Source organism: Ixodes scapularis, unplaced genomic scaffold, assembly GCF_016920785.2.
Source record: "Ixodes scapularis isolate PalLabHiFi unplaced genomic scaffold, ASM1692078v2 PGA_scaffold5__190_contigs__length_132052651, whole genome shotgun sequence".
NCBI classification, from domain to species: domain Eukaryota; kingdom Metazoa; phylum Arthropoda; class Arachnida; order Ixodida; family Ixodidae; genus Ixodes; species Ixodes scapularis.
The window spans coordinates 106,089,057-106,116,696 of NW_024609880.1; the positions used below are offsets into that span (position 1 = coordinate 106,089,057).

The following is a 27,640-nucleotide window of genomic DNA, read 5'->3' on the forward strand; positions in this document are numbered from 1 at the left end:
TGTTAGGTCAAAGTCTGTCTCCGCCGAAGTAACGTCACCGCGAACCCGCTCCTGCTTCCCGCCCGTCGCGACCGCGGTTGTGCAATATTTTAGGCAAAGCCAAAGCGTAAATAAAGCTTTGCTAAAACGTCCTACACAGACGTTTGCAGAGCGTCCCAACCGTGCATTGATAGCCCGCCGTGCACGGACGCACGTATGTACGCACCAAACAAGTTGCGCAAGAGCTTGCAATTGACAAGGCGCCCGACTTGGCCCGACGCCAAAGTATTTGCCAACGCGACCGCCGGCTTTCCCGCTTTCCCAGCATTGCTCTTGGTCGCTTCTTTGGTCCGCTCGCTCGCTCGCTCGCTCGCTCGTTGCGCCTGGTCGGTTTTTCTATTTTCTTGTAGACTTTTCTTTCTTTCTTTTTTTCTTTTTTTTTTTTTACTAACTAGGAGAACATAATGGTGACATTCTTTCACGGAACAAACGTTCGCGCTATATGCAGATCGGCGGTGTTTCTAGCGCGTATGCAAGCAACGGACTTCGCTATAGTAAAATATTCCTTCGTGAGCATTTTTTTCTATAAAACAATGAAACTAAATCGAGTTTTGAGTTTGATGTATCTCTTGTGCATCAGCGCTAGATACGCAGAGAAAAATAGGCGTTTTTTTCCGCTTTTTTTCAAGTGTTTGTGCTCACCCACCGAGACATGGCCCACCCCACTTTTTTAACGAATTTCAGGCGGTAGGGGGGTGGGCGATGACTCGGGATATTACGGTATATATATATATATATATATATATATACACTGAATTATTGTTTTTCTACCAACAGCTTACGTGGCAGAAGATCAGAGGTGTGTATATATATATATATATATATATTTTTTTTTTACGGCAGTCACATGTTATGGTTTGATTAAATAAAAGGGCAGATATCAGAAGGTAAGGCTCCAGGAAAAGTCAAGACACCAAACTGAACGAACATGCAGCCTGCTTCAGCCTTTGTAGTGGTTTGTAGCATTCTTGCAATGCATATACCTTCTCCTGCAGAGAGTGCAGACGTTACCAACGGACTCGCAGACCAGCTCTTTCAGGTATGGTTTATATAAACCAAAATTTTGATGGGTTTCCGTGATGTCACCTTCCTAGCCAACCACGTATATATTAATCGTAATAAAACTTGCTAAGTTAAAAGCCAGTGGTTTATTTTAGTTGTTATTTCAATATGATTAAATTGTATTTGCGAATTGATGTGAAGAATAACTTGCATTAAAAAAAACACGAAAATGTTTTCTGAATATTTTGTTTTAGGTGCATGGTGCATACCTTATCTCTGCAGTGAAATATGCGTTATATGAGGACGAAACAAATAAAATATTCTGCCACTTCAGTAATGCCTATGAAGGCGTTTTTTTAAGTTGTTTCTGCCATACTCAATGCACGAACTAGAGCTTTTAAATATTTATACTTGAAGCAACCATTGTTTGGAGCAAAATGCATCGGTTGACTAACTGACCTCGGGTGTTCTCAGGGTTAGTGAAGTCATGTGGCAAGACATGGAAGTGAGTGTCCCTTAGATCTTCATTTAAAGTTACGAGTACGTTAACGTTCATAAATAATACTTCCCCCCAAGACTTTAAAATCAGGGTGAATTTATTCTCGTACTAATTCCTTCAACTAGCATTGCTTTCTCCTTTGCCGTTTATTATTTTGCACCATACACCACGCCCACTGGAAGAAGCAGTGAACAAAGATAATTAGTGCAGAATTATCTCAGTTTGTTTTCTACATTACATCTATAGGTTTGTTGCCATTTGAAGGCGTGTCCCTAGCCATATTTATTAATGTCCAATGAGCTTATTTATGTCGGTGAATTTTTGACCTGGAAGGCTTAGTGATTTACTATAGTATATGAAATGTCAGATTTCTCTATAAACTCATATTAAACTCAAGTTTGACTTAGATAACAGCGAATATTTGGTATGCACGGTGATATAATTAACAAAAACAGAACTTTATTCTGTTAAACCGGGAAATGTACAGTGTGCTCAACTGTTAAACATAACGCGGGAGCGGTGGCCGAAACTGATAGCAGAGCTGTCTAGCGATTAAATCAATGATGCACAGAGAATAAGCCGTCTCTTCTTGGGATTGTCGCCACTCCCCGATACAATTATCGCACGACCTCCTGGTTCCTCTCTTTATCACCCACGCTTTGAATTTTTACTTGTTTGTTCTGTTTTTTTTCCCAGTCTATTTAGTCACATCTACGCATTTACCATGCCGGGCTACCATATCTCGGTGATCTTGCAGTTTCTCTAATAAAGGCCACCTTCTTTAAACAACAACAAAAACGATCAAAAAACGATTTTTTTATCGCCGAGTCACGCATCGGTGATTGTTTCGGAGCTGGGAGTGTAACTCCAGAAAACAACAGCGGCATAAGCTTCCAGAGTGAGCCGGTAGATGGCGCATGCAGTCTCTCCGGCCACCGCTCCCGCGTTATGTTTAACGGTTGAGTACACTGTACGTATATAAAAACATATGCATTGATGTTCATTTCTTGTTTTGGCCCACTATAATAAATATTTCCTATAGCTATCATGAATGTCAATGCAGGAAACATAAACAGCTCGCAAAAGTATTGCACGCAACAATGTGTTTTAATACAAAAAAAATACATGCATCAATATTTCCCCTCGAATTTAATCTAAAATTCGTCTGTTCGCAAATGTTTTTTTATAGAACACAATACAGTGCCTGGTGAGATTGCACACAGCTTGGCGGGGTTCCTTAAACGCACTAAAACATTGTAAAGGAATGGTTGCATAGATTTGAACCTCAATCAAAGTAATTTCTTATATTTCACAAATGGACCAAATAAAGAACAGCTCTGCAGTACTCTCCCAACAATGAAGGAATCGACTTTGCTATTAAAGGGGTCATGAAACGTTTTCGAAAATTCTGCGCTACGTGCGATATTTTGATTACCGGTCCTCTATTGGGTAACCCACGCGCATTCGTTTTATCGTCCGGGTTAATTTATTAGCGTAAAACGACAATTTCGGTTTCCCAGGCGGCTTGCCTCTCACTTCTATGGCTACGTCTCACTAAGACAGCAAATCGGAAAGTTCTGCTTTCTGGCGTCAGGCGTAGAGCTCAAAGGCAAACCAGATACGTTCCCCAGATGCAAGATGTCCAATCGGCTGGCCCTCCTCGAGCTTCAGCGTCGATTAATCGAGCGAAGTAGACTTCTCGGCTTTGTGCCTTATGCGAACACCCCCCCTCCGAGGAGTACGAGACCACTCACCGTCCGACGGCGACACCGACAGCGAAGACGGGGCGGGCTCTGAGCAGCGAGGTGTGCGCGGCTCGACGAGAGCTCGTTCGAGCCATGATCATCAACCTCCTCAACCGGGTCGGCTTGGATGTACAAACTGGTATGTATTCGTGTTCTACACGCCATAAATCAACTCGCAAGTGAGCGCAGTCGCTGACCTAAACATTCGAATAGGTGCACCTGCGGCCGGTGCGAGGCGATGCCGACCATCGTGGAGAGCGTCTGCTGCCGCGAAATTCCGGCAGCGACCGAGCTGGACGACTTCGAGCACCACGTCGTCCAGCACAGCGACGCTGTGCCTGGACGACGTGGTGCTCGACGTCGTCTTCCATACGCTCCAGGACCACGGCGTACACGTCGAGAACACAAGGTAATGTCACATACAGGCTACATGCCTATATGTACTAGAGCCGCCTGCGCTTACGGGCGCAAATATATTTCTACCTGTACTTCGTCTCACAGTAGTAGCATGGACTAACTGCGAAGGCTGTGCATGGACCTCGCGCTGTACCATCGCTCATGCAGCCACCGAGCCGTGACGCGAAGCAACAAGCTCGCACGCGTGCGTAATAGACCCTGCTAAGGTGAGATAAAGTATCAATAACATTGTGCTTGTTACCCAGTAGGCTTAGCTTTATCTTCGTTTACAGCGTCAGCACGCTGAGAGCACATGCGAGTGTTGATAAGCTGTACCTCCAGACTTACAATTGGTATGTTCAAGTGTCTGCTTAAGGATATAAAAAAATGGCAAAGAAAGGAAGCAGTCCATACAGATCTATCTGTTTTATTACTGTGCATCTTGTAACACTTGTTCACTTTAAAAACAGACACTTTAGCTCAGTGTAAATTTGCATGGAATGGGCCTCGACAAATACTGTATGCAAAAATTGGGACGAGAAAATAAGGAAGTTTTAAATTCAGACAGAAAACTGAGCACTGCACACAATGGAGTCACAGTAGTGAAGAAAGAAGCTAATTTCACACCGACGACTCACTGGATGACTCAATTGCCATAGCATAAAATGTGTAGCATGGAAAGAAGACGATGAAGCAGAAGAAACAGAGAGAGAGATAGAGCGCATGAGCCACCGCACAAGCGGGTGATGGCGACTGCTTCACCGGTGTGATGGCGACTTGCACCGGTGGGATGGCGACAGCGCTACAGGTCAGTGCCTGATAATTTTTCTGCAGATGAGGACTATGATGCCTGGGATTGCCATTTCAACGTCGGTGCTGCGGGAAACCATTGGGATGACGCCAAAAAGCTGCTGTTCCTACCGACTCTACTGCACGGACGAGCTTTCCTGGTTTACCAGCATCTGGATCTGCAAGATCGCGCAACCTTCGCCTGTCTATCCGCTGTCATGTCAAAGTGCTTTGGATCTCCTGCTCAACGAGAAGTCGCTGCCAGGCAATTCTGAACGTGGAAACACCGTTCTGGGGAACCATATGACATACTCGCCTACGACCTGATGGACTTGTTTTCCAAGGCATTCCCAGCAATGCCTCACGAAGACCATGATGCTCTTGTGCAGGACCAGTTCAGTGCGGGACTCGGCGATGACCTTCGGTGCCGGGTACTCATTGCTGTTCCAACACCTCTGGCAGCTGCAGTAACCGCTCCAAACCGCATCAGCTGTCTCGCCAAGGCATCAGTAGATACGTCGCTTACTACTACTGCGGGCGAGGACACGGCATGCCACAAAAGCGGACATAGCATCCCTCACTTCTTCCATGGCTGCTCTCGCGGACAAGATCGAAAACCTTTCCAGAGGGGGGAAAACGACCAAACACCAGGGACGGCTTGCTAGAAACAGCGTCTCAGCTGAGACTGGGGGAAAGAAAGCACTGCTAAAGCCAGCGCACGAGCTGAGCGGGACTTAAACCGCGTCTCAAGACGCTCGCGTGCCAAGCCTTTGCAGTGCTTTCTTTCACCCAGCCTCAGCTGAGACGCTGTTCTAGCAATCCGGCCCAGGTCTCACGTCAGCAACGCTGCTTCCGTTGTGGCAGGGCAGGACTTTCGCATGCAACTGTAATGCCAGGATAGAGAACAACGGAGAACGAAACAACTGTAACCAACGTTGGAACCAATGGCATTCGGAAAACTGATCGATGCCTGAACTTGGAGCCCTGCGCAGACACCCAACCAACACGGGACTGAACAAAAACTACAGAGCTTGTCATGGTACTAGAGACGATCGCAGGTGTTTTACTAGACTTCTTCATTGATTCGGGGTCGTCAGTGGCTATCATTAGCTTTAATGCATGGACGCTATTACTGAATGCAAAGCCCGCAATCCTACCCGAACAGCGCAATGTACACGACTTAAATTGTGGGAATTTGAACGATGAAGGCATTTGCAGGTATCGAAACTCTACATTCGGTGTTAGTCATTCGCGGTATAACCCAGGAGTGCAGCCTTGGCACTGCCTTCCTTATTAGTTTGGGTTCTGTCTTAACATTTTGGATTTCTCATTGCAAGCAAAGAAACCATGTGCAGAAACTACCGGGGCGAGTCACTGAGAATTTTTACTCCAGTGAGGCTTTCGCCTCAGTGTAGTTTTTGCCGATGGCCAAGTTTAACTCTGCGGGACGGGCCTTTGACGGTGTCTTGGAACCTCGATCAGACCTCCTTTAGCGAAAAGGAGCGACATCACTGAGTCTAGAGTATGTTGTGTTTCGGAGCACTATTCCACTTTGCGTTCTGAACGACACGAAACAAGCGGTCCGATTATACCAGGGAACAAGGGCTCACTGATCATATTAGTAACGCCAATGACGACTTCTTATTGCAAAGACTGTCCTCCAAAAATGCCAGCAGCACACAAGAATCCGCATGTGGAACAAAGAACATCTGCTCCGTACTATTTTTTTTAACCACAAATACGTAGCCAAGATCTCCTGCGCCTAGGAAACCTCTTATTTTCCTTTGAGGTAGTCACTTCCCTGGGAGACTTCTATACTGGCCGCACACAAGTGATCGAACACCGCATCGACATTCGCACGTCGCAGCCCCTGAAAAAATATCGTCGACGACTTTTGCCGCATCTTAGGAGCTGCAACGCTGCATATAGCCGAAGCAGAGCACCGTCAGAAAACAGTATTACGATCGGAACGTTCACTAGCAAGATTTTAAAGTTGGCGTCAAAGTGTTACTTCACTGCCAAGCGGCGAAACGGGCAAATCATCAAAACTCAACTTGCCATGACAGGTGCCCTATATTGTTGTCAAAAAAGTTTCTGGATGTGGCGATGTTTTTGCGCTTCCTATGTTGAAGAAACCGTATTCACGAAACACACGCATTACTTTTCAGTATCCCTGTCCCTTGCCACGATCATCAGCCACATCGGCGAGAGCAAGAGGTGCCTCGTTGAAGGCGATGAAATGCTGAAATGTGATCATTTAATCGAGCGCAGCGTCGCCCCGGAGAAGTTTTCACCAAAACATCAACCAAAATAGTCATTACATTAAGTTTTTCTTGGAATGCCGAAATACAGAACACACTGGTGAACATTATAGTGTAGAATGTGGCTAATTAGACTGTACATTGACATTAAACGTTACAAGTTGTCTTTTTCAGTTTAATTTATCGGTTATTCAAAGGTGCACGGTTCACAATGAAATATCAATGAGTTCTGTACGATGAGGATTGAGTCATACACACATTTGCGTTGCTCAATCGAAATTATAGGAATCGCAAAATGATTCACGCAGTTGCGTAAATATAACAATATCGAACTGATACTGCTACCTAATATTTTCCAGTGTAAAAGCTAACCTGGAATAAAATAGTGATCAAATGATAGCAGTACCTCTCGGTGGCTTCCGAAGCCTCACGACCCGATCGTGTGATCCATTCGGAAGATTCTCCGATGGAACGGCGTTGCGTATCAAGAACCTCCTCTTGAGCACCGTTATGAAATAGGGTGGGAATATTTTACCGGAAGCCGGCGCAACCACTCAGGAAAAATAGATTGCCGAGAGCTTCGGACGGCAATGATTATTCTAAAAAATAAATAAATAAAAATCGTCAAACGTTTCACGAAAAGAAAAAAAAAAAGTTCGCCTACTTTGATTTCAAGCTGGGACCCAAGGCACGTGTAACGGACACCTTTCCACTCAGCTATTCACACAACTACAAGTTCCCGTTTTGACTATTCCTTTTAAACGAAACCCAATAAGAACAACTACCGGCAATTTTTTTTTTTTTTTGCTCGGTTTGTTGTGCCGGTTGCCGGCAGAATATCTACTGCCTTTAAAACACAATGTACGGTTTGAACGGATGCCGATGCAAGCGTGATTTACGCGCGTACATGACTGGTCTATTAGCGTAGTTTGCTTGGAAGGCATCGCTTGAAACGTGACGTCCACACACCACGTCGTGTGCAGTCAACTTCTTCCCTACTCTTACTAGTCCACAGCGATTTGAGATTATTTTTTTCGGCAGGAAAGCGATGAAAGCTGATTCCAGGCTCTAAAGCATGCGCTGAGCACTGCGGTACGCAACAAGAGCGTACTATATTCTAACAAACCTGCAGGGAACGCGGCAACAACACGGCAGCCAACTGAAACGCCGGAGTTGTTTTCCACGCAGGTGGTATTTGTTTTGGTGAACGCAGCGCGTTCGATTTCCTCGCCAATAGACGCCGCCTTCTCTTTTTCCGATTACGCCCTCTCCGCACGAATCGGACGGACGGAGAAGCGTTCGCGTGCGTCCGGATCTCGGAGGCCTTGCTATGGGGCACAGGTGGCGAACTTTCCGGCGTGGCGGCGGAGTCAAGCCGGCCACGCGCACATTGCGCGCGCCGCCTTCATGAGGTGGATCAGAGGCGGCGCACAGTCAGTCGCGGCCTGGACTCAATAGTCGCTGGTAACGATGCTAGTGTATTGATCATCTCGTCCATGTTCAAATAAATGTAGTTTCTTGTTTTTGAAACCGCGGGATCCGTGTTATTCCTCCGGGTCGGGTATGCAGCAAGGCAAACCGACCACACGTTCCGCTAGGAGACTTATGCCCGCGCAGGCTCCATGGAGCGGTTTTGATCCGATGTTTACAGAATAACCGCTCCGTCAACCTCTGGAGGTCTCTCCAGAAGTCGACAGCAGCGCTGCGCATAAGCGTCGAGGGCCGAGCATGTCCGGTCTAATGCGATTGGTTGGCTGTTTACGCGGGTGGTGACGGGGAGTGTGCGCGGTGTGGGCATTGCTACTTGTACGCTGCTACCTCGCATGGTTCAGGGGGTGCAGAGGAGGGACTTCAGCGTGGCAAATCGTAAGCGCTGATATCTGCGATTCCGGGTGGAAGAACGAGAAAGAGCACGACGAAAAATCCGAAGTAGGAATTAGAGGCAAATTTAGGACTGTTCATTTTGCCGCAACTGATTATTTACGTTTGTATACTGCACGTCACCAGTGTCATCGTGTGCAATAAAGCAAGAACAGACTAGGCAACGACCGTGAAAGTGATGATTTCCCAACTATGGGGGGGGGGGGGGGGGGGGGGGGGCGGGCTTATTAATATGTCTTACCAGCGATCTGAGGTCCGCCGCCGGCAGTCACTGCGCGTCCCGTCGTTCCGGGGTGGCGAATGTGGATCTATTCTTCCCTGTTTGTGACATTGATTTTGTGGTTCGGATAATGCTTCCGACCTCTGTCGGGTGTTTTTTCTCTTAATGGAGGGCAACCGTAGTAATTGGTTGTCAGAGATTTCATTCAACCCGTCAAGTTGGAGCTCAGGCGAGTTCAAGCAGCGGCCATTTTTGAACGACAGACCGTCTCCGGCCGGTCGCTCCAAAAATGTGACTCCATCTTCTGCTCGTCGATTTGGAGCGGATGGCACGCAGCGGTTCTTATCCTCCGTCGCTGATTTTGAAAACCGATCCGGATCTACCAACGGAATTCATCATTAGAAACTATTCATAATCTATAAATAGTATATGGTGTGCTGGGAAGAGAAAATTTTGGTTATTTTGAAAAGATAGTTAGTTCGGATAGCTAAACAAAGCACCGAAACTTGGAAGGAATAAAATCATTTCATAAATGCGCCAGAGCAGTAGAGAAACGAAGACGGAGAACCAAGCTTGTAAACACGTCAATCCAAATATTCTTCGCAACATGGCATTCTATTGTGTGTCTTCATTCCATTCGTTCCGCCATTCTATTGTGTGTCTTCATGCCTTTCTCTTTCAGTTATTTTTATAAAATCACTGTCATATTTTACCTTGACATATCATCGCAGTTGTGAAAGGGCAAATGCGAAACCAACGTGTACCGATAACTCCGCAGAAGTTTAATTCCAAGAATGTTAGGTTACATCTGTTTCCATTTCCCAAAGCCACTACTAAACAACTCTACGTCTTAGGATTTGCGAAATGTTGAATGTTATTTCTGTAATCAGTTTAAACATCAGAAGATACCGTTTACGTTTTACGTTCTAGTATTGTTAGTATTATTCCATTGCGCCCGAAATATTTAGGCGAAAAATAAAAATTATGCGACCTTTGGAAGGCAAAAATGAAAATAAACTCTCGATTTTGTTTTAATATTTACTCAATGAACTCATGAAACGGGTAATTCAGGACCTTACGACAATAATGCTTAGAAGAGTGAAGTAGTCATTTCAATCACGTAGGCTCTACAGCTCGGGGCGTGTCTTTGATGGTTACACAAACGACACAAGCGACGATATGTTTAAGACGACCATACTTCACTCATTTAAGCGGTATTGTGAGCAGTGCTTGCGTCGGGCTTTTTGCGCGCAATTTTTAAATCGGGCTAAAAAACGTTAAAATTTAGCAAAAATCAAAGACCATTAAATTTCCGGAAATTATTTTAATTAGACTGGCCTTTAATTGTGATTGCACTCAATACAGTACTTGCAACGTGACCCTTAAAGTCAATCATCAAATAGTCAATAAACAGATTTTAGTTAATTGGTTAACTTACCTAACTTTTATAAACTGATCGAATGTCCAACGAGCCTGATAAATACACCAAGATCAAACGCCCTATGAACATAAAACTTACGAACGGAAACTAAAAATGTCAGGGACACCTGTCGATATTTTTTCTTGCACTTGAAACAATATACACGCAGAAACACAGAATTATTGTTTTTACTTCACCAGCTTGCGTGGCAGAAGATCAAAGACGATTTTCTACGGCGTCATATGTCAGTGTGTTATGAAATAAAAGGGAATATAAGAAACTAGGCGTCCAGGAAAAGTCAAGATTCCAACCTAAGTGAATATGCAGCGTGGCTTTGCACATGTCGTGGTCTGTACCCTTTTGGCCACTCAGATGCTTTTCCCGGCTGAAGGAGACGACGATAACAACACGGCAAAAGTAGACTACGAGGACTACGAGGGAAAAGCAGACGAACTTTTTCAGGTAATGTAGTTATAAGGAAGACGTGGATAGGTTATAAGGCGCTCTTTATATATGGCATATTACCGAGTGGGATCAACTAATCAAACGTTCCATCATATCCACCGAGCAAATACGTCCGTGTTTAGCCGTCCCATCCATCGCTCCAACACATCCATCATGACGTCGCCAACGAGAGACTCCATCCCTTTTGGGCAATCTCCAACAACGTGCCCATCGTGTTGTTAGATCCATCGTGTTGTTTGAGCAATCCCGTCATTATATGCACAAAGAAACTACGTCCAAAGCGCATGTTAAGACATCCACAGAACCAACACACCCATTGATGAATGCGTTGGCTCGGTGGATGCTGCGATCATAAACAAACACAGGGCGAGTCAAACGTTCCTTTGAATGCTCCAGATAATATAAAAACATAAACAGGGTGCCTGAAAAGCTCCCGATGTCACTCTATGTACCCCAGCATAGGCTAGAAGCACGAGCTCAAAGTTACTGTTGAAGCTTCTGCTGCAGAAGCGTTCGTGACGTGAAGCCGAGGTGCGTCCTTGAGCAAGAATCTCATGCCTGTAGCTTTCACTACAGTGCATCTTAAGGTGAAACATACCATAGAGTGGATTGGGCGGATATTAGGGAGCATTTGTAGATTTTTTCTGCAAGCATGCCAAGAACAGCTGACCTCGCGGGAGCGTACTGGATCCACGCTCAAAATGACGGCAAGAGGTACCGCTAGCCACACAGCAATGCCGAAAACGGTTTACGGAAACTCCCTGTTGCTTGCCTAGAACTACAAGCCTGAGATGTGCAAAGGAGGGCAACGGAATATTGCTCTACACGCATTCACAAAGATAAATCTAATTGTCTAAATGAAACTCTTGTTCACATCCTATACGAATAGAATTTGAGGAAGAGATGAAAGTGCGCGGGACTGTCGAAACATCGAGCTCGATTGGAATGATTTGGGATTTTACGCACAACTAGTTGGGTTTGTCTCGTATTTTTAGTTATTTTTCCGTTTTGTGGAGTGTATACTTGCCGATTTCATCAAGTAAACATTGTACTGCTATTAAAATTTAAAAAAAAAAATATTGTTTTTGTTGAGTACTTGCGCGACAAAACGAACGCAGCTAGGATGCTTGCTTTATTTTACCCTAAGTTTTGATGGCGCCGCCCGATCAGTCGTATTAATCGACACGACTGAGCTCTCGAAAATTATCTACAGCAGAAGATAGCTGAAAGGCATGCATATTTCTCGCGCATAAACGACCTGACTGTCGGTGTATACTACAGGATTCGGACATGAAATTCAGAAATTGTCAACATTCAAACATTACATGTGTTGTACGTACCACACGGTCCAGCGCTACCCGAAAAAGGTTAATTTGAGAAAGATTTGAAATTAAAGAGCACATCTAGTGAACAGTGTCGATGACAGTCACTTCTCGACCACACCAGACGGAGTGTGAGAGGACCTTGTTTTGCGGCACGTTTGGGGAAGAGCTTCCTCTTTTCACAGCACTAGCACCCAAGCAAAGGGGCCGCTTACGGCCCGAATATCCATCGAGACAGAAGATCCAACGAGTCGTAAAATCCAATTGGTCACGTGACAGACGAGACGGAGTATCCATAGAGACGAAATGTCCAATTGAGACGGAATGTCCAACGAGTATTAATATCTAACCAGACGGAAGATCCAACCAGGCCTGCATGTCCACCGTACCTGAATATCCATCCAAATGGAAAATCCAACCTGGCTTGAATGTTGTCCACAGTGACTGAATACCCAACGAGACGGAACATCCTACCAGGTCGGGACGTCTACTGGGAATGGATGCTCGATTTGGCAACCGCTGGAGACGTAAAATATTACCGTGCTGTGCAACGTGACAAGCCAGAACCTAAAGTAACGGTATGGTAAAAATTAAGTTGGCAATTTGTAGTTGAGTAGATATGTTTCTGAGGAGACAGCTTTTTTGTGAATAAACGAGCGGTGAGGAAAAGCATCCCTGAAGTAAAGTGTACGTGAGGGGTCCTCTTAATTTTGTGATGGATTTAAAATAAATGTTCCTGGCGTCTTGGCCTCTCAGAGAAAACGGTTTGCTTGGGCAAGAATATGCAGGGTGTCCCATTTAGAACAAACTAAGATTTTAAAAAATCAGAGAGCTCTACGCGATGAAACCGACTGTGCTTTGCTTGCAAGCGTCTTCCGATAGCTCAAATATACAATCTATGAAACCTAATTAATAATTTAAGACTAATTTTCAAACTTTCGGCCGTCACAGTCGTTTGCCAGTAGTTATTTTGTTCTTAATTTGAACTGTTCATTGGAGCATTTATTAAACGAGAAATCAAACAAAAGACGGCCATATTTCTAAAAAAAATACGAGGACCCTGAATGGAATCTAGGCTCTTTTGCTGGACCCGCTTGCTGTGGTAAGACTAACATCAAACTCCCTCTCGGCAAGAAACGAGAGCCTCCATTCAGTGCATGCGTTTACCTCATTCACCAGTGACCATGCATGCTGCCATCAACCAGGACGTCTGGAATAACATGGACAGAATTACGATCATTTGTGTGCTCCCAGGGGCTACGTAACAGTTCTTTCTGTAATCGTGACGCATAAATTGAATAAATATTTCTTGTTTTCCGCTGACCACGTTGCCCTCTCTTGAAGACGTGGAGAAGGGTGCCACAGGCCAAACAGGGATCCTATATCACCCTACGAAGCTTGGTCTCTGTAGTGTTTTTGCATAATCAGTTGGTCTGGTATGCACTAATCACTCATCGTTGTATGGGTTTGCATTTTTTTCTTAAAGTCTATTTTTTGTCAGAAAATTGATGAATAAAACGATAACCTAAATAAAACATCTTTCTAAAATAAATATTGGGTGTTTGTGCAGTTAAAGCTCCGCAGAGTTGTACGTCTTTTTTTCTTTTTCAGCAGTTCAAGATGTTTTGCAAAGTTTGAGAAATTTAACCAGCTTGCTTGAATGTGCTTTAACGACGAGCATTCTCCTTAACACATTCTTCAGCTACCTCACGTCATATCACGCAGGGTAGATATCAGAAAACGGTTCGCGAATAATCGTGCCGCACTAATATCTTTCAATACCCTTTTTTTCTCTTACCACTCATCAATGAAACTGTCTACACGAGTCGCTTGTCATGGCATCATCAAACAATTAGTTTTTATGCAGACTTATTGAGGAGTGCTTGTACCTTATCTCCTGATGTGTCAAATGCGTTAATAAGTGTATAAAGCCCACTATTCTTATTGCTCTTGCCTCTAGCAAACTTTATGTCACAAACCTAGAGTTCGTTTATTGTTCCTCTCTCGGTGTATATCCCCCCCCCCCCCTTTTCTGTTATGTCTTTGGGCGCTGAAGGGTATATTGAAAAATAAATAAATAAAAAAACAAGCCTAGACCTCCTCATTTGCGTTCACTTCCCCATCGGTGGCATACCATCCAGGAGTAGCCTGGCATGTACGGTGGTTCCCTTGATCTCTAGAGTGAGTTTTCGCTACTCCATAAACTGAAATTTTCAGCCTCTAATTGCTCACCAATATCCTCCCACTTAATTTTGTTTCTACCTCCCTGCATGTTTATGAAACCCATATTGAGCAAATTCATTCTATTATTTCTACGGGATCTTACTCCTGCGCTCTCTGGTGCTCTTGCGGTACTCACACCTAGGAGCGTCGCCCAACTCTGGTACTGGCTCATATAACAATGGTATATCTACACTGGTGCCCTCCAGGCTCCACGGATCTCGAACAAAATCTACGACATGACGCTTAACCCTATCCCCTATCGTGCTACCTGTGGCTCCACACTTGTGGATGGCCCAAGCAAAAGGGTCGGAACAAGCCTCAAACACACCCCTATTTACTTCCAATACGCTATACTAAAGTCGTTGGCTCATCCCCCTAATCCCCCGGTTAGCTTCCACCATACCCTACTCTGCCTGAAAGGCTGTCCCCAGACCTCTGGTATAGTTCATATTTTCACATGCACCCTCTCAAAGACCTCCCTCAGCTTACGCACCACAACCTCTATGTGTCTGCAGAGGTTCTGGCGCCTTCCCTTCAACACATCATTAAGTCCCGCTCGCACTACTGCTAGGTTACCGCCCTCCATTTTACCCAAGAGCTCTTCCTTAGCTTTGGCCATATCGTCTACAACGCACTTCCTCGACTGGGCCACTACGTTTACCCTCCCGTCCTTTTTTACTCTGGCAAGTAGACCCCTTTAACCCCTGTTTCGTTAAGGTATCCTATCACACGTACCCTCTTAGCCTCCGACTGCCTATCTTCACTCCCTTTCCCTCCATCCCTGCCCTGCGGCTGACACCCTCAGCTATCCACGCTACCTGACTTTGTCGTTTCACCACCGCGTCCTTTACTGCACTACTGATAACCTGCTCCACTACGGCACTGTACGATCGACGATCCACTCCCGTCCCGCTGACTTTTATTTGTGCATTATAGTGCTTCCTTTCTGTGAGACTGCCATTCCTGCAACGTTCGCTGTCGCCTCCCTCCTCAGCTGCTCCAGCCCAGCTTCGCACTTCCTCTTACGCTGCCCCATGCCAGCCTTCTATACTTCCCCCTGCTTGAGCTCCTCCACCTGTCTCTCAAGCTCCACCCGCGTCTTCCACTACTCACTAAGGTCGGCTATCATGCGCTTTCCCTTTCCTTCCCATTCACTGATGAGTTCCTGAAACTCTATGTTGTTTCTCCCTCTTAGGTGACAGCTCGAGCTGAGTCTCTTTGACCAACCGCTTTTTAAACTCTACTTTAAGCTCCACTTGACCTCCTCGATCCTAGCTTCTCAGTTCCCTTCTCAACTTAAATTCGGCAAAATAAGCTACCCTCCTCCGCCTCATTTAAACTTTCGAAATTTGTATCATCTAGATGCACCAACTACATGGAGTCACTCTACGACACTAGGTCATCACCCCCGTTGTGGGGTTTCTTACGCCGAGTCATTGTGCCTACCTTAAATCGTGGTATTGAGGCTTGAAAAAGGCGCCAAAAATTAAAACGCATCCTTACTTTAGTCTTACTTTCTAGTGGCCTCTCGGCTGCCTAACCTAGCCTAACTTCCTATCCTAGCACGTCCTAAATATATGCCAACTATTTCATTCACGCTAGAGCAAAACCTATAAATGAAACAACAAATACAAAAACACAAAAACACCAGATGCAATGTCTACAAATGAAACACCAAAAAGCTTTCCACGTCTTCGGAAGAGCTGCCGCAAGCACGTCGGCTCCGCTGAGATGATGGTCAGTGTTGCAATCCCTCTCTTGCAGACAGTTGCGGCTTTGCCAAAGACGCGCGAAACAAAACTTTGAAACGTGATATTTTAAAAACTACACACAGTCTCGAAAAAAAAAATTACATCTTGTAATTCAGGGACACTGACTGAAGTGAAAACAGTCGTAATCCCAATTGCGAAAATTTTGACCGGAGTTACCTTTTAACTTCTGAAGAAGACGGGTTACTGGTTTTGCTTTGTAGATGTGACTTTCATGAATCATTACACGTGACGCATCGTGCGATGTTCACATATGCTCCACACTATGAGCGAAGTGTGTTCGTTGAGAGTATCGCGGGTTATTTGGAATGCGATTTAATATTTCTTGTGATTAGAGACTTCAAACTGCACTTGCATACCTGAAAAGATGACGCCTCAAAGACGGCGAATGGACAGCAGAGGCATTGTATGGAATAATCCAGCAGAAGAGCATAATCATGAGAGCGTAGCCTATTGTGGTGAAGGCACGAAAGGGGTGATTTTCACTCATTTTCAAGGAAGCGGCAGCGCACAACAAGAGATCTTGCTCTGCTGTGTGAAGCCTTCAAGATCGATCAGATATACGTCCGGCCCCACTGTCTAATAAGTTTTGAGTTCAGGTTAGAAAAAGAGGAGAACCCTGTTAGATTGTGAGAAACGAAGATTTAACATTTCAGCCCCTCAGGAAAAATAATTATATAAACAAGGTTATAAAGCACATGGAAAAATTAGAAAACCTTGGAGATCGTACGATATGCCACGGATTGGGAGTGCTAAAAAAACAGATGAGCTAAATGCAAAAGAAAGATCCAGTATATTTAAGTTCGTAGAAGAAAAAAGAGAAAAACGGCTGCGCGAAAACCTCAAGACGCTGGTTATTGAAGTATGCAAACCCTCAAGGTTAACCATAGACGACATTATTAGGCAGTAAAAAACAAACTACAGGTTCTTGACAGAACGTTATAAATCTGTAATTGTGAAGTTGGCAGCAGATATATATGGATATATCTAAATGCTCGGTATAATAGGCGACCTTAATTGTTTCCAATACGTACCTCAAACGCAAATTTTTTCAGTTCTGCTTTTCATTTCTTTGCTCTTTACAGTTTCTTGAAACCCTTGAAAACGGTACAATTTTGTATACTATAAAGCGCTCTTATGAGAAAAATATTCAAGCTACTACAGGTACAAAAACTATAACTTGCATCGAGGCTACAGTAATGTATGCCGAAAAAAGTTCTGCAGGACTGTGCACGATATTTAAGACAAGAGAAGAAAATGCTACGTAAGTATTTCACAACTTCTGAAATTGCAAACAACACTGGATGGGTTAATTTGAACCGACTAAAAAAATGGGAGCAGACAATGAGATGGTACATTTGAGGTCAATAGCACTATAAGGAATTTTCGAGAAAATTGAGGACGCTTTCACTCAGGAAATACAGCCATTTTTACTGTAATTCTTGGAAGCAGAAAATCAGGTGATCTAGCCAGGCAGTAGCTCTCTTAACTGCTGCACTATGCAGAAACCAATTCAAGTAAAGATACTAACCATGAAAGCGTCGCACGCAAAAGAGTGCCTTGTTTGGGTTATGTGCGACGCTTCCCTCAGGCCAAGTAGTCGAGTGCGTAGGAATGCCTTTTTAACACTGAACGAACCGGCCACATATTTCTACATTTGTAGTGTTTTTCTCTTTGTCCTACTTAAAAATGCTTTACTTAGAATCAGCACAACCTTACTTTTTTGCGTCCAAGCAAGGTGAGTAATAAGGCAGTGTGCTATGCGTTATCAAACATATATGGAGCACATTGCAAAATACGGAATCATGGTGCGAGAAGGCTTTCGCTAAAATATATAGATCTTCACAATAGACACAAGAAAAAAACTATTTTTCTCTAAGATCTTAGTTATGATGTTTCTTCAAAATAAAAAAAAACAGGAAAAGAAGTATCTAACCAATCTCCCATTAACATTTTACATCAAAGTAAATACCGCGTGTCTCCTTAAAACATTTACAATATATTTGGAACAGCAAAATCTTCGCATCGCCGAACGCTAATATCAGAGAAAGCAATGCCTTATTAAAAAAAGTTATCAGTGATTTTTTGAAAGTATCAATAAGAAAACGGGACCATTCGCAGTGGCTGACGCCATTCCTTTCTGTGTACTCGTCGGTGTCGTTGGCAGCATTTTTACAGGTTTTGATCTTTGCAAATCACTTTATACTTTGAATCAAAACTACAAGCTCTTAGACTTTGGCATATGGTCCGAACAACTAGTGCTATATTTGGACGGAGGCAGCCTTCGGCGATGTGAAATTTATTTCCGGGATGATATGAACACTGTAGTATTTCCGGAGATTGTACCGTTTTTTCCGGGCTATAGTCCGCGGGCTATACATGTTTAAAACTTGAAATTTCTGGCTGTGCGGACTATCTACGCGTGCGGACTATACAGGAATTATGTTTTTCAAGATCGTTTATTATGACGAGACGTGACGAATTTTGTGCACGAAAGTGTATGTTAATGATGATTTATGCACATTATCGGCTTTATTGTGAGCTAAAAAGCAGACATTTGTAAACGTGTGCCGTCTATGAGAACATTTTCGTGTCGACTAAGCACCAGGTGCGGACTATGCACCGGGTGCGGGCTATGCACCGGGTGCGGGCTATCTAAGCAAAATCTTTTATTTTTGACCCCAAATTTCCCCCTGCGGACTATACACCGGGTGCGGACTATAGTCCGGAAGATACGGTACATACAAGGAAAAGCGAACCCCCCTGAAGTCACTTTGATAATAAACTACGGAACGTGAAATTAAAGTCGGAGATCAAGTAAGAGCTGGACAACACACTAGAGTAATGGACGTTAGATAAAATTCAGAGCTGGCACAAGAACTTGACGGCACAGATTGTGACACGTCACCAGCTTTGGTCCGGGGCGTCATCAGCGATGCCGGAGCTGTGATGTCGGTGGCGGTCGAGGAGGTCGAGAATTTTGTTTTCTAGAACCGAAGCAGCCATCTCCGGGTGTTTTTTTTTCAAATTACCAGGATATACCCTGGAGAAGTTACAAGATTAATCCCAATAGTTGTCATATTAATTAAAGAAAAAAGTGTTCTAATTTTTTTAGTCTACTTCGAAAGAAACCAAAAAAAAACGTATTCCTTGAGACCGCGCACAGTAATTTCGTAAAAATAATAGCTCCAAGTGTGCATTTACAATGAGTTGAATCTTCAAAGAGAATAATTTTCTACCACAAAATATTATCATACACTTTAAAAAGATTATCAGACACCCTTACCTCCTTAGTCCTATAATTGATTGGGTGGAGCAATTGTTTATACTAATTTCGGAAATATAAGCAGTCGTTTCAGGAAATGAAGGAAAGCTTTTAGTCTATGAATTTCTATAACCCTCCTTGAGAACATCATCATGCACTACGGATTGTGAGTATGGACATGTGCTTACAGTAGTAAGAGACGTAGGGCGTACACCTTAGACGGTGCATCGGGCTGCGGATGGGAAGTTTTTTGATGCTGTTCCTGGTGGAATATTCTGGTTTGACACCGAGTTCAAAATTAACCCTTACAAAACTAGATCTTGCTATATTGTGATTGGTGAGCAAAAAAAAATTTAATTTGATATGATAATATTTTATATGTTGAGCTGCTGCTTACCCCACGGAAAATTAGCTAAGCTAAAACAGCTGCACTCTGTGAACAAGCAGACTTGAATGACCGTTCCTTGCATTTGCTTCCCCAACTTTAATCAGCCCTCTAGAATAAATATTTCAAACACATACGTGACTTTCGTTTGACCTTTAATCTGTCTAGCTTTTTTCCCGGCATAGTAAATTACTGGAATCAATTACCGAATGAAACTGTTAAATGAACAGCTGTAGAAAATGTTTGCTGATTCATGTTCTTTATTTTAAATGTGATGGGCCTTCATTGTTTACAGATGCTTCTTTCTAGTATAACAAACTGTTCTAAAACTCTGCACAATGACTGAGTAGAGTTTTAGTAATATCAATATTTTTCACTGGCCAGTGTTCTCTGCTTTTTAGTGATGTTGGTGGTTTTTACTTTATTTAGCCAATACGAACATTGGGTAAATTATCTATTGATAAACATCATCTTGTTTTGTGGTGCACTTTTATGGCTTGTTTTAAAATAAATATTGTGTGTGTGGTAATTGCTTGTATGCTGTGCCTCTGCATAAAACATTCTGAAGGAAACCTGTCTGTGCTTTCTCCAATGGCACAACGTAAGGCATTTTGTTTAGCTTTTTTTCAGTTGCCCCCAAAATAATTGTAGATCTTCGCTTCTATTGTCACACCCTGCTTGGGCCTGTGATGACCTACAATATACGCAATTAAGTAAATTACTAATTGCATAAATATATTTATATTTGAATAAATGCTACGCCATGAGGTACATGTAGATGCATGAATGAACTAATTTTTGTGCAGAAGTTTCTGTTATAAAATATTCCATGTTTTAAACGTTTAGCTAAACAGACTCCAGAATTTGTGGGCTACAAATGCTAAATTTGAGAGAATTCTAATAACAACGGTTTAAAAGAACAAGAACAAATTATTTCCCGTAACGTATTTTGATATGTAGAGATGTCTTCTAGAAAAAACAAAAGTCAGGCATTGATAAGCCAGCATCTGGTCTCGCCAATTTTCTTGGGTGGACTTCCCGATAAAATTGGCCAGGCCAGATGCAGGCTTCTTGCTACTTGGCTTGCTTTATTTGCGCTAAAACCTTCTTTACCTCTCAGATATTTCCAGGGCGGTTAAATTACTCAAAAGTTGAACGTCAGTGCACATGTCGTGTCAACTCGTTTTACGCATAAAACAGGAATACCACAAAGTGGGCAATATGTATTTTATGTAAAACGATGCGTGAACAATTATTTGTGGTTACAATTATGCTATGCAAAAGCAAGAAAACAAATATTGAAATGTTATGGCCTCATTAACATCAGCATCATCATCATCATTTTAGTCATTTTTATTCTTACGTGCGCAAAAATTACCAGCAGGTCTTCTCTTTGGTGCACGGAGACAATAAGGAGCAAAACGTACCAAAAACCTAATTTAAGGTTTCAAATACAAAGTGATATAAAGCACACAAAAAATTTACAGTTGGGCAGCAGGCACTTTTACTTGCTTCGCGAACACCATATTGTCACTAAATATATCAATTCGTGATTTTTAACACTGTTAAGTAGAGATTGTGCTCGTGACAAAGGAGAGGGTTTACAGACAGCGCGGACGTCGAAACTACTGTGATTTTTAATGGAACTGGGAGGGACAAGGATATTTACATCACGGAAAAGCGAACCAGGGTCTAATACGCTATTTACAATCTTGTACAGGAAAACTAAATCGCGCTCTGTATTTCTATTGGACAAAAGAACCAGCGAAACCTTATCAAAAACAAAAGTATAATCAAAATAAAAACGACGCTGGAAGTTGTAATCGTAAACAATACGTATTAGCCTTTGTTGCACATCTTCAATGGCCATTGCCTGCGTTTTCGATAGCGAATTCCATGCCACAGAACCTAACTAGAGAGCTAGACCTAACTAGGGCACATAATAAAAGAATAAACCTTGAAAGATGCATTAGAAATAAGCTGTGATGTGCAATCAAAACGCGCGCGAAAACGGCGGCTAAATACGCAGAGGACTCTATAATACCGAAAGACGATCAGGCAACGAAACGCTTCGATCGTATTCCTGTTACTCTTTCAATACTTTATATGAAAGAATGCGTGTAGTCTGCTATGTCACACTAATAACTTTTTATTGCAGGTCTGAAAGCTTCATTAGAGCGGTGACACGTACAAAAAATACTTTGTTTTCAGAGCTGCGCCCGTGCTCTGTGCCCAGCGTACACAGCGGCATCATTAAAGCGCTAGTCCTAAACAAAAACGCTTGTTGGGTTAAAAAAGAAACACTTTAATTTCAAGCTTTATAGCTCCATACACTAATGACTTTGGGTTTTCGTATATTAAGGAACCAAATATTGAGTTCATGATTGCCAAAGATAAGATTTATCCCTGAGGGCTGCAACAAGGGAGTTACATAAAATGTTATACTGGTCACATGCATGTGGAATATGGGCAAAAGATACAAAATTAAACATAATCTGATCCAAGCGGAGACTTCTTCACGAGAACGCGACATTTAAAAGTATTTTATGACAATCAAAGATGGCGTAGTCTCTCTGAAAGGACTGGCCTGACTGCTATGTGCAAGGGTAAGTTATTGCATTCTATGGTAAAGACCATAAAATGTTTGTGGGTGTATTATCCGGCAGACTGCGTTGCTAAAGAACTAACACCAGGATAGAAGTAAGCTCTGAGTGGGCGTGAGAAACCCACGAAGCCTCAATTTCGCTTAAAAATGGAAATGCTATATTTTATGTAGTTATTTGATTATTTTATTCTATAATAGTGCAGGTCAGTTCTCTAGCCCAAGCAGGAGTTGCAAAAATACAACATATGGGTGCACATGAAAAAAATTACAAAACAATAATACAAAAAAGGCAAGACCATTGCCGCGGAATAAATTATCGAACTAAGTGTCGTTCTAATGTCTGAATGAAACTGGCTGACTAAATACTGGTTTCTGGTAGTAAGTTTCAATCCAAAATATTGCGAAAAAAAAATGTGCTTAAAGGGATTTTCTTTTTTCGCTTGTTTTGCGGTCCCTACTGTATCGCGTTTTTTTAACCTAATTTATTGAGATATGGGAGCGTATTTAAGCTTACTTTGAATGTCAGGATGTTGTAATGAAATAAAATAAGAATTCTTTTCTGACGTGTATTGAGAGGTGGCATTTGTTATCTCTCATAGGTTCAGTGGGTGAGTCCAATCTGTGTATTTACTAAACATAAACCTAACTGCCTTTCTTTGTACAAGTTCAAGCTGGTGGATGTCTTTTTCCGTCTGTGGATCCCAAGTGGCTGATGCATTTTTGAGTTTTGACCTGATGAACGTATTGTTTGCGAGGAGCTTAACTATGCTGCGGGACGTGTTTGAGCTTTTGCCTTTGAAGACACAGTTTAACGAACGCTTTAGAGCAACTATTTACCAAATTAGACGACTAGTAATAGTAACACCTAAACATTTATAGCTAGTAACCTCAGGAATGGCAATGTTGTGAAGGTGGTACTCAAATAAACTCATATATTTCTTTCGTGTATTTTAGAAGCACAATTGTTTTCAATATTCAAATCCATATTTTATGTTTCACACCATTGCTCTATTTCGATCATAAACTCTTGAAGTGCAAAATGGCCGTCAGCAGTGTTGATGCCTTTAAGTACAATAGAATCATCAGCAGACAATCATCTGGAAACAGACCGAGGGACCACTTCGGTTAGGTCATTTATATAAATAAGGAATAGCACTGGTGGCTTTCAAGAGCATATCAATAGCGACTTAAAATATCATTAAAGCTTTTTTTATTAACTGTGAATTTCAAATATTGATGTCTCAGTTCGAGTAACCTTGAATTAATAAGCGCCACAAAACTGCATCTTGATCTAGAGCTGGACCACTAGAGGAACCGGCTGACCACGATTGCTCGCGCGCTCAATCAGCAGCAAGGACTTCAGGAGGTTCGCCACCGTCGCGTTGGTAATGGCCGATTCAGATGACGGACTGACCCGCAAACGGATCGATCACGTGGCGACATTTCCGCGGTTCGTTCACCTCCCAATCGCATCCACACAAGGCAGACGACGAGCTGACGCCAGCGAGGACTGACCGAACCTCTTTGCCACCCCACAGTGCCGCAAAGCTACAACATCGCACCGTGGCACCGCTGTCCAAGAGAGAAATCGACGTTTGCTACCGCGATGAAGAATCGTACACCGCCGTGACGTACAGATCGAGACAAAACACCCGGATAGGCTTCACGCGAAGCGCCACTGGCTTTACTAACCCAAAGCATGACAGTGACACAGGCATGGTTCTGCTCGAGAAGAGTTCGGTGTAGAAGCGACAAAGTTCTGGGCTCGTGGGGGGGGGGGGGGGGGGGGGGGAGGAGGGGGTGTTTGGAGATGCCTTCACAATCGAGTGGCCGTGCCTTCACGCACTCCGCGCTCGTGCACAGCACTCAAGTACACCACAGCCACCAGAGAGGTCAAACTCGGTGAAATATTCATTGGATGTGCAAGAATTATCACGGTGTGCTAAGTGAGTTCTGACGGGAGCTTGTTGACACGGACCTGGAGGAGCCGGCCAAAGTTTCGAAAGTTTCTTTCACGCGTGGAACCAAGAATCGCGCGACAAAATGAACCAACGAACACACAAAACACCACGATGTGCCATTTTTGTTTTAAACGCCCAGAGGCAAGAAACCAAGAAAACCATGTACCGTTGCCAGGCTAAACGCTTTTCAAGTCAATCCCCCGCCAAAAATTCCGCGTGTGAAAAAGGCGCTCGACTTTATCAGTCCGCGCCTCCGCGGACGAGGCGCGGATCGCAGGAATCCGTGACGTGCCGGTCACGTGGTAGACAGGGACGAAAATCGCGATTCGGTCCGTCGTGTGAATCGGCTCTAAAGCGGTAGTGGGCGAAACATTTGCGTCAGGAGAACCATTTTAGTGGGTTTTAGCCCGTACCCGAAGCGATGTCATGGAACCCAGGGGCCTTCGTCTTCATGGTCGTGCAGTTCATTCATTATGAGGCCAGAATTGACAAACTAGGCGAAAGATGAGTTGGCCTTTATTAGACCGAAGAGCCGACTCGCGTCTGGAGCAACATATCGAAGTAACGCCGATGCTTACTCGAAATTTGCGAAGAAACTGTTGGGTATTTTCTGAGTAAAATGAAGTTGTGATTCCAGTGTAAATTATAAAACGCCAAACCAGCCTCGAATGGAGTTTCGAATGGGGTTCAGACTTGAGTAGTGTTTAAGAATAGGACTGTGAGGTCTGCCGTCTATATTTTATTATTTAGATTTAAAATAAAGGGTTAGGATTACTCTTAGAGTTCGCCATTACGACGTAAATGGCTTCTTAAGCGAACGCTCGCCTCCCATAGTCGCCTTAGCCATAACATATTTGAATATGAATTCCAGTCTGTTGAAACAATATTTTTCTGAAAGTCTTCCAAGATAGCCCGCTTAGGGGTTAAAGAAGTGGCGAAATTAAAAGCGGAGAAATTATTTTCATGACCCTCTTAGTATACGACTGCTAATGCCTATTTCTATACGGCTATATTCGATTTATTCTACAACAAAAAAAAATTATAACGTTACAATTTTTCATGGGGCCCTCAGTCCGATACAATGTCAAAGCAAAAACACTATCACCAAATGCCCATCTTTGTTGATTTAAACCGTTTTAATACGACACCTTATTTACATTGAAATTAACATATGAGTAATTTGCTTCTCAGTCATTTGTTACAACTGTGTATATTATCCGAATATCCAAGAATATTGTGATCCCAATATGGTTGGATATTTTGATTATAAGAATATACTGAAACAAAAAGAGCCATTCGTTTTGTATACAAATATGTTTCATAAAATGTTTACAGACTGAAACATTATATTGACAGCTTTCTATACAAGTCCCAGGCAAAATAAAAATATCTTCAAATTGCATAGAGGTGAAAAATTGCTTCGGAGTCCTGACAATTTAAAAATAATCTCAACGACGACAAGTTCACTCAATCAATGACGACCCAAAGGCGTGCACAGCATCCATAGAAAATCATTTGCTTACTCGAGTTATTGGGTCACATTGAAGAATGTTAGAACCTACAGTTTTTTTTGTGATATAAGTTTTTAATAGCTTCTACTCGCTTTTAATTGCTGGTGATTTCTTTTTTTCAGGGCTCCCTTTGTGGCCACATATCAACGAACTGGCCCTGAAACAATTCTAGGTGAACCTGGTAAGTACCTGTTGTCTCAGAAACAAATATAGAGCACGTATATGAAAGCCCTCAAACAACTCGGTTTCGAGAAAACTTTTCGGGACAGTAAGTACATTAGATTTCAAAATTGTATAAACAACGCATGTTGAAAAAAGCAAAATCAGGTTTGTCTTCTTTCACGAATAACGCACCAGACGCACATCATATGTCGAGTGAACCGTGATGCTAATCAGGGATTGCGATGCTTATAATTCTTTCGCAAATATCTTGTAGGCGCTCTTCATACTTCATGTTGCCAGTCTGCCTTATTGGAACTAGGGTGGTTATACGGGTTTCCGACAGGTGGTGCACTATGCTCTTGTGAAAACAGCGCTATTGACTCAGAAGTCAAAGATCGTGGCTGATCTGGTTAGGAAACAAGATACTTGTGAGCTGTGAGACACAGAAGATAAAAAAGAACGGACGAAATAACCGTCAGAACAGCACAAACAACAGTCCTTCCGAGTTTAAACATTCTATGTTGGAGTCTAGATATCATTTTCATGAAGCAAAACTATAAAACTAACACATTAGACAAACAGCCACACCATTGCAAATTACACTTTACTTTGAAACCATACTTCTATCATTCAACAAAACGTTAATGACAGCGAGATAAATGGAGAAGAAAAAACTACAATATGTTACTTTATTAAGTTTGTCATAAAATCAAACAAGCTGGCACATAACTGTTAGAACATAAATATGTGTTTTAAGATTAATTGAAATTATGTATGTGGAATTTCTAGAAGTTGTTTTAGCTTGGTGATGTGAATTTAGTCATTTTTAGCTTGATACTGTATAGGCCTGGCATCAGCAATCTCGAGGCTGGCTCTAACATCGGCCAGAAAATGTAGCTCCTGCACGTAGTGAAGTCCAATGTTTACCAGATGTGTATAATTTAGTGGTTCATTTCTCCTCATAAAATATCACGGCGTTTTCCTTTTTTTCTGAAAAAAAAAACAACCTGTAACATTGCCAACATCAACGGTGGGCGTCAAAGAAGACGACCGAATTGAGCAGTGGGCACATGCGCGGTGAAATTGGGCACTGCCCGGCACACAGCACGATGCACGACCTGGCAATACGCGTCGATATTTGTGGATACGAGACACATGCACGCAAACACCCGTCGCGCGGCGCACATAATTGCTGGGACCTCATTCAGGGGCGGATTTATGGGTCAGGCCTGGGAGGGGCGGTAGACATTCGGCTGGCGGAGGGTGGGGGGAGTTTGCTGCGCACGTGTGCTCGATCTATTTAGTTGAGCCAATATTTGCTATGTCACCAAAAACTAAACTTTTGGCTAATATGTGTCAATGATTTTATTAAAACAAAGTTGACCTTGGGAAGCTTAGGGGGGGGGGGGGCCGTCACCCCCCCCCCCTAAATCTGCCCCTGCCCTGATTGGCACCGAAATTAGAACGACTCTTAGGGCTTAGCTTTAAGACACATTAGTTAATCCCAAATTATAGATTAAAGTATTCGGATGAAAAATAAAACAAATAAAACCAGCGGATACTTTATTGTACTACCGCTATATTAGTATTTATGTATTGATGTCGCAGAAATAATTACCCCAAAAGGTATGTCGACCACCCTAGCAACGCCGCGTTTGCTTTTTATTTTTTACAAGATCAAGTTATCGAGCCCTTCTAATATCAAAAATATCGAAATCGC

At 43.0% G+C, this 27,640-nt stretch overlaps 1 protein-coding gene across 1 annotated transcript; it reads left to right on the top strand.

The window, feature by feature from the left end:
- Nucleotides 1-967: 967 nt before the first annotated feature.
- On the top strand, nucleotides 968-25,971 carry LOC120842712. Its single transcript, XM_042294295.1, has 3 exons — nucleotides 968-1,078; nucleotides 17,117-17,295; nucleotides 25,881-25,971. The coding sequence occupies exons 1-3, from the start codon at nucleotides 968-970 to the stop codon at nucleotides 25,969-25,971; spliced, it is 381 nt and encodes a 126-aa protein (XP_042150229.1).
- Nucleotides 25,972-27,640: the final 1,669 nt, after the last annotated feature.

What these genes read in the sequence shown, in the direction of transcription:
- LOC120842712 (XM_042294295.1), top strand. Translation starts at nt 968, where the DNA reads ATGCAGCCTGCTTCAGCCTTTGTAGTGGTTTGTAGCATTCTTGCAATG. An exon ending in TCGCAGACCAGCTCTTTCAG is followed by an intron (nt 1,079 to 17,116) that starts GTATGGTTTATA and finishes TGCTCTTTACAG; the next exon opens with TTTCTTGAAACCCTTGAAAA. An exon ending in ACAAGAGAAGAAAATGCTAC is followed by an intron (nt 17,296 to 25,880) that starts GTAAGTATTTCA and finishes TCTTTTTTTCAG; the next exon opens with GGCTCCCTTTGTGGCCACAT.